The 7,402-nt window shown below is 34.2% G+C and overlaps 2 protein-coding genes across 3 annotated transcripts; one reads left to right on the top strand and one right to left on the bottom strand.

Moving 5' to 3' along the window:
• The first annotated feature begins 495 nt into the window (after positions 1-495).
• On the top strand, positions 496-1,734 carry LOC107914674 (calmodulin-like protein 7). Its single transcript, XM_016843666.2, has one exon. It carries the CDS (start codon positions 838-840, stop codon positions 1,486-1,488), a length of 651 nt encoding a protein of 216 aa, XP_016699155.1. The 5' UTR covers positions 496-837; the 3' UTR covers positions 1,489-1,734.
• A 1,676-nt stretch (positions 1,735-3,410) lies between these two features.
• LOC107914673 (protein FAR-RED ELONGATED HYPOCOTYL 3) lies at positions 3,411-6,236 on the bottom strand. Of its 2 annotated transcripts, XM_041102228.1 has the most exons (4): positions 6,060-6,216; positions 4,870-5,423; positions 3,603-3,809; positions 3,411-3,463 (listed from the first exon to the last, which is right to left on the bottom strand). In XM_041102228.1, exons 2-3 carry the CDS (start codon positions 5,416-5,418, stop codon positions 3,615-3,617), a joined length of 744 nt encoding a protein of 247 aa, XP_040958162.1. In that variant the 5' UTR covers positions 5,419-5,423; positions 6,060-6,216; the 3' UTR covers positions 3,411-3,463; positions 3,603-3,614. The 2 variants fall into 2 exon arrangements, with proteins under 2 accessions (XP_040958162.1, XP_040958161.1); XM_041102227.1 differs by having other exon boundaries at positions 3,411-3,809; positions 6,060-6,236.
• Positions 6,237-7,402: the final 1,166 nt, after the last annotated feature.

Here is a 7,402-nt window from a genome sequence, read left to right as displayed (position 1 = left end):
ACAACAAAAAATATAACATATAATATCTGCAAAAGTCTTTCTACCCAAAAACAAAAAACAAGGTTAACAGTTAGACTTAAATTTTAAAAATTGAAAAGTAAATACATCAAATTTTGGAAATAAAAATATAGAGACTAAATATAGAAAAATTGAAGTGTACATGGACTTATAACATATTTTAACCAAATATAGAAATGCTTTATAGAAAAATCCCTTATGTTTTTTTTTTGAAAATTATGTTTAAATAAAAGATTGAAAATATTTAAAACAATTAGCAAAAATCACATTGAGATGGGACAAGGCAAGATGAGAATGAATGTCTCATTTTATTGATAGGTTTAGCAACTTTGACAACTTGGTCAACTATTCGAGATTCACGATTATTTCATTTCTTAATGCTAACAAAGAAGTCTTAATGCTACAAATTTTATTTGATATAGCATAGAGGTTGGGATTTTGTATTAATAAGGGAGTATTGGGTGATTGTTTTGGAAAGAGCATAAATCGGTGTATAAAAGAAATGGAGGCAGAGTGGAGTAGTTGTAGTAAAATTGAGTCTTAAAGAAAACCAAGTCTCAGTCCCACACCTAAAACGCTCATCACCAAACACGCGTAAACATCCGTTGAGGAAGTAAAGTAGAGTAAAGAAGAAGAAGGCAACGGTCCCCTCCTTTAAAATTTCCCATTTCTCTAAAGATCCGTTATCAACGGTCCAATTATTTAATTCAACAAAACGCGTCACGCCGGCCAAACCATCCTCTAAATACGCTAACTCCTCAACTATTTTTTCTCCCAAATTTGCTTTCCACCGCACAAATATTCGTTTCCCCCCTTTCAATGCCCACTTTTCTCTTTCGGATTTTCTTGCTATACAATCTCCTTCTCGACTATTTGGTCCCCAGAAAGCTCAAATCTTTCCTCTCTCCTTCTTGTACTACCACCACCCCCTTTGTTTCTGTCGGAGGTGAAACCGAAAAGAACCCATCTCCGGCAGTTGCATTGGCATCGGTCTCCCCTCGCTGTCCTCTAAAAAGAATGGACGCTGCTGAGTTGAAGAGGGTGTTCCAACTGTTCGACAAGAACGGAGATGGGACCATCTCCAAGAAAGAGTTGAACGATTCGTTGGAGAATATGGGTATCTGCATCCCTGATCCTGAATTAACCCAAATGATCGAAAAGATTGATGTCAACGGCGATAAGTGCATCGATATCGACGAGTTCAGTGAGCTGTACCGATCCATTATGGATAATAAGGATGAAGAAGAAGATATGAAGGAGGCTTTCAATGTTTTCGATCAAAACGGTGACGGATACATTTCCGTAGAGGAGTTGAGGTCCGTTTTGGAATCGCTTGGGATTAAGCAAGGGAAAGGGATCGAAGATTGTAAAAGGATGATAACGAAGGTGGATGTAGACGGTGACGGTAGGGTTAACTTTATGGAATTCAAGGAAATGATGAAAGGAGGTGGCTTTACTGCCATGGCATAAACATTCCGTCTATATTGGATTTGTAGATAAGCTTGTAAGATCTTGGGGCTGCATTACATCTGTTGGAAAATGGAACCATAACTTAAGAAAGGGAGAGGATGCAATGGGAGGAATGGGAGAAGAATTTTTAATCACCAAAGATTGATAGCAGTATGGTGTTTTTCATTCCATTTTATTTGGGTTTATTTTTTCGGGATTGTAAGATTGGTTTGGGATTTTGGTGGTTTTATTGTTTCTGTTTCTGAATTTCCCCATTGTCTTTATTTTTTCTAATCTGAATTTCTTTTTATTCCTCTTTTCCCCTTGTGATCTGCTTATTTGTCTCCAAGTGTTTCCTACAAATATCCATACCCTTTCATCCCCACGTACTTCAAAATAAATTATTATAAAAATAAATTCCAATTTTAATTGTATTACCTTTGTGAATTAGTCAAGAATCCAACTTTTTTGGACATACGCCCCAACTTTATTTGTGGGTTACAAAATTTAAGTCGAAACAAAAACTTTAAAGGGAAAATAAAATAAATGCCCCCAAATCTTTCTTCTTCAACCCTAAACCCACTCTAAAATCTTCTTCTACAACTCTTAAAATCCAAAATTTGAGATAATCCACCAATTTTATAATATTTTGTGCATGTTTTTGGTTTTAAGATTGGTTTTTGTTGTTATTGGGAATTTTAGATGTGGATTAGGGATTTCTTATTTTAGTGGATTTTTGTCTTTTAATTAGATTTTCCTTTTCATTTTCAATCCTAGACAGCATCCACATATGAACACAAATGCAACATCTAATGTTATATGCTTCAAAAAATTGACATTGATAATTTGATGATATTTTAGGTTGTATTTTAATTAGTTCTTTCAGCATCATGATTTATTTTAAGAGATAAAAGAAGGGATTGTCCAAATTTGAACGTAAGACCTGATGTCAATAAAGACTTGAACGATCCCACAAGACCAGCTAGTTGAATTTTGGTATCTTGTTTATGTTTATGGTGTAAGTTGTATAACAACAGCATAATGCAAAACTACTATTAATAGTGCTGGGTATTCTCTCAAATCAAGCATTGACTACTACAACGTTGAGAATTCCAGATTCAACCTTTCCCTCATTCGCTGGTCAAATTCTAAAAGAAGAACGTGAAAGAATAAGTGGCTACTTCTAGAACATGTTCATACATTTGACCTCTGCTCAAATTCCAAACTTGCGGGTAGATTCAGCTTTGATGTGCTTCAAATGACAGACTCTTCCACCCTGTTCAAGGTCCATCTCCACTGGTAAACAAATACTGAATTATCTTCCATGTTTGAGAAATTTTCTAACTATAATTATCTCAATGCTTATGAGAGGGCATAAGAAGTTTGGGGTAATAGGTCAATCTAGTAATCCGTGTATTGAATCATGTCGTGTCGAAAGGAGGTGGTCTTCAGCCAATATCAAGGACTCATCACTGAAGTTCAAGGAAATTAATATGCAACAATGCTATTGCGCCAAGGTTCAACTCAAAAAGCCAAATTCAATTCTATTATTGTCGAGTTGAACTTAAGCTTGAGCTATCAAGCAAGTTGAAATGCTTGCCTCAAGTAGCTTGTGATCCTAATCAAGTTTTTCTTTTTTCTTTCTCTAAATTAGTATTCAAAAGCTCAATTCAAACTCAAACACGAGTATAAATAATCGAGTTTAAGGTCGCACACAAGAATGAAGCTTATTGGGAAACAAACCTAATTGGCCTAATCAAATGAGCTTCAGCTATTCGATTTTTATGGCAATTTGTTGTTGAGCTTTAAAAGTAAAACTCAACTGAGTTCGACCAACCGAACTATGACCCTTCAATATCAGGTTGAGCTCAAACCTCCTACAGCTCCTTGGTTACAATCATTTTTATCATATTCACTTGTTTGAACAGAACTGAACACCTTGAGAAGGGAATACCTGAGGAATCCCCAGCACATCTTTCTTCTATCATGGTGGTTCCTAAGATACAATGTTATGTTAATGAATTACAATGTCAGCCTCAGAACAGTTAGAATGATGAAACCCAATGACTGAATTTACCAGTGTCCTACCAATCTGAAATTATGTCTAGTTACGGCCTATCCCATGAAAAACTTACTCGTTGTCATGGCTAGTTAAAGCTAGAATCATTGAGTTCAACCCTTTTCAGGCTGTCAACTATGTCTTCAACTCTAATCGACATGAATTCAGCATGTTCTTCAAGATCTTTGAGAATCATATGCAGTTGTTGTTGAAATGTCGCAGACCGTGCTCTTTCCCGATGTAGCTCATTGTATAGATCCTGTATTTTCTTATCCTTCTCTTCCTGCAATAGCATCAATGTAAGTATCTTACAGTCAAGGAGCATCATATGCATGATTTTCAACCAGAAAAATTTCCTCATTTAAAAAAAGAAAATACTGATAGACAGAAGGTATTATTATTCTCATTTAGAAACAAGAAATTCACTGAAAAATTAAGAATCAAGTTAGTACAATGGTTGCATGCAGTCAAGCATATAATTCGCTAAGTTCACACTCGTGGGAAGTACATGCATAGGGTTGACAACTTGGTGATGAACAAACATGTCAAATAAAAAGCTGTGTATGGCATGATAAAAGTTATAGAAGAAGACCTAAATAGTCAACTGAACATCTTTGGATGAAAAATATTCATAGTAACAATGTAACATAGTATTGAGGTCACAATATTTGTATTTACTCTAACTCGAAGCCTCAAATTGTTTAAATTGGTCCTATTGCTTGACTTAAGCCACTACTATAGTGTCATCCTTGTTTCCCATGCTTCTCGAACTCTTAGAAGCTACTTTGCAGGCAAAAGGATCTCCCATTTCTAGTATGATCTTCCCATAGAATTAATTGATAACATAATTAAGTACAAGCAAATGCATCAAAACCTAGGTAAGTTACCAAACATCACATACCCATAGGTATTTTATTCTTTCAATTTCTAGCAAGAACTGCCAAGGAAATTTTGGATCCAAATGTAATGCATAAACGGAAATGGAAAAAGATTGAGAATGAGATTCAACACCAGACTAGCATACAAGCACATTTTCAGAATTTATACAGTTTGCATACTCCACTCGGCACTGCTCAATGTATATGAACATTAAAGAACACCTTTACTGGACAAACAACATAGCCATCACAATCTTCTCAGAGCATCTTGTTCTTACCTGGCTAAACTGCTCAATATGTTTCAGGGAATTGAAATTAGTGATAACAAGGGCAATGAAATGTTGATTTAAAATCAGACCCTTCTGAGAGTCTATAATTTAGTTCCACACCAAGATCTAAAGCCTTATTATGATGACAATGAGTTACATCAACCCGGTAGACTACTTTCAAGCATCTAAGACTTACCTCACTTAGCATGTTTACAGTTGGCAGCTCTCCGGGAAATTTGCGGTCCATTAACTTGTGGCTATGCTCGTGTACAAATTTGGTAACAACCCATTTACCTCCATCCCTAGCAGCCAACCTTATCATTGCTTTGCACCCTTCTCTTGTAACTGGCCTTGGAGGAAGAACCCTGTCTTTTCTATGTGCATGCTTTGCCGCACGAAAACCTTCCCTGGAACACACAAAATCCCGGCCAATTATAGCCATGTTCTTTAGTGAGTGTCGAATCCGATTTGTTCGTATGCTGAAGCCAGTGCGCCTGGCATATTCGAAATAAAAATCTCTTGCATCATCCAGGGATTGAAAAGTCATCCCAGTGTATGGCTCCAAATTCCCCAAACCAAAAGCCTCATTAGCTTGTTCTGATGAAATGAACTCATTATCCATTATATTTTGTTCCTGCAACAGTTCTTGTCTGATCCCTTCGTATTTGGCCATGTTAACTGCAGTTTCATCCTCGGAGCTTCTATCAGTATCCGAAAATTCATGTGGACCAGCAGTCCCTGCCATTATTCCTGCTAACAAGAAAGACAGTAACAATATTATCTAATTCATCAACTACACAGTAGCTTACCAGTTCAAATATTTTCGCATAAGTTGCTGTTTAGTTCATCAAGATATATATATATATATGTATATATATAAAATCTAATTCCATTCAACCATGCTCTTTCAAAAAATATAATTGGGATCAAGCAAATTATATAACCAAAAACAGAAGGGAAAGTAAAAGCCACACCCAAATTATATTTCCAACATCATTTTATTTTAAGAAACTTCATAAATCATCAATGGTATTAATAGGAAAAGCCTAGTTCAAGACCTCAAATTTTGCTCTTTTATACAGCTAAAAGTTATGCCAATCAGGAAAATTGTTTCTTTCTTCTTTTCCAAACAGGGAAATTATTTCTTAACTCATAACAAATACTCCCCCTTTTTTTCATCTTTTTGTTTTGTACTTTGTACATTGCTAATCAAAAACAAACCCAGTTCTTAAATTACTCAAAAACATCCTATCTAAGTTTCCCAACCATAAAAATGTAGCCAAAGAGAAGTTCAGAGTTAAATGAATCAGTAATTGCCATTAACTAGTAAAACCCAGAAACTAAGAGAGAGAAGAAAAGAAGCTGGCAATTCGGACTAGAACTTACTTTTTTTTTATCTTTGAAATATGTTTTCCTTTTTTGGTCTTCAAACAGGGACAAGTTTGGAGTTTCTGTTCCCAAACAGGGACAAATTTTCTCGAGAAAAAGAAAAAACAGAGAGTTTATACGCAAGAAAATTTTGGGTTAAATCGGTGTAAATTGCTCGTAAGTTCCTGTTATTTTTTAAATTAGATGAAATAGTCCCTAATTTACTCCTATGGTTTTGCTAAGCAGCAAATAATGACAATCATGTACGATAAAACACAACTCTAATAGATTGAATTTAAAAAAACAAAGTTGAAAAAACTATAAAATATTTAAAAATCTAAAAATGTAAATAATCCCCTACAGCTTTTATTGAATTGGTGTCATCTATCACTCGAATCCTAACCCAATTAGAAAATTATAAAAAAAATTAATTTTATTTTCCAAATAAGATATATGATTATGTAGGCTTTTTGTATTTTTATATTTTTATAAATCAATAAAAATTCTCCCATAATAAAAATTGAACCAAAGGCACCAAACATATAAAACATTTTCATTTACCATTTAAATTAAAGTAATTTTTAAATTTTATATGAAAGTTTAATAAATATATTTGTTATATAAATGTTTATATATTTGTATATCTGTACTTACTATTTGTTAGACCTTTTATTGTGTTGGTATCACTCATCCAGGTCTCAACAAATTACCAAAAAAAATTTATTTTCCAAGTAAATTATATGATTATGTGGGTGCTTTTGTCTTTTTATATTTTTATAAATCAATTAAAATTTATCCACAATGAGATTTGAACCAAGGCTACCATGCATATAAATCATTTTCATTTACCATTTGAACCAACACATTTTTTTTTTATTTTACATGAATTTTTCAAGAAGAGATCTCAGCACTTTCCTAACTAGTTTGATATTTGATATTTTTCACCTAAAGCAAATATCTGGTTTGACAGATCACATAGTGTTGCATAAAACTCTCAAATGGTTTTATTTCTTGCATTCTAATGCTTTCAAACCTGGATGTTAGCATTTGCATCTTTGATTGTTTAACAGTGGAGGCACCTTCATTATCAATCTCCTATTTATCCCAGGCTGACTTAGCCATAGTGCATTTTGCAATTCTCTTGAATTCCTGTAGACAAACTCCACAAAAGATAACATATAATGCTTTAGAGTTTGCATTTGTAGACTTTTCTTCTACAATGGTCCATTGTGCTTCATGCTTTGTTCCTCTCTCATTCTCAGAATCAATCATAGGTGGCTTCCATCTAGTCAGCACAACTCACCATGCATTCTCATCAATGGACCTAATGCATGCTTTTTAATATGCATAATTGCCAATCT

Source organism: Gossypium hirsutum, chromosome D10, assembly GCF_007990345.1.
Source record: "Gossypium hirsutum isolate 1008001.06 chromosome D10, Gossypium_hirsutum_v2.1, whole genome shotgun sequence".
Lineage (NCBI taxonomy): Eukaryota > Viridiplantae > Streptophyta > Magnoliopsida > Malvales > Malvaceae > Gossypium > Gossypium hirsutum.
The sequence above is the reverse complement of the archived record's forward strand: the minus strand, read 5'-3'. Positions and strand labels throughout refer to the sequence as shown.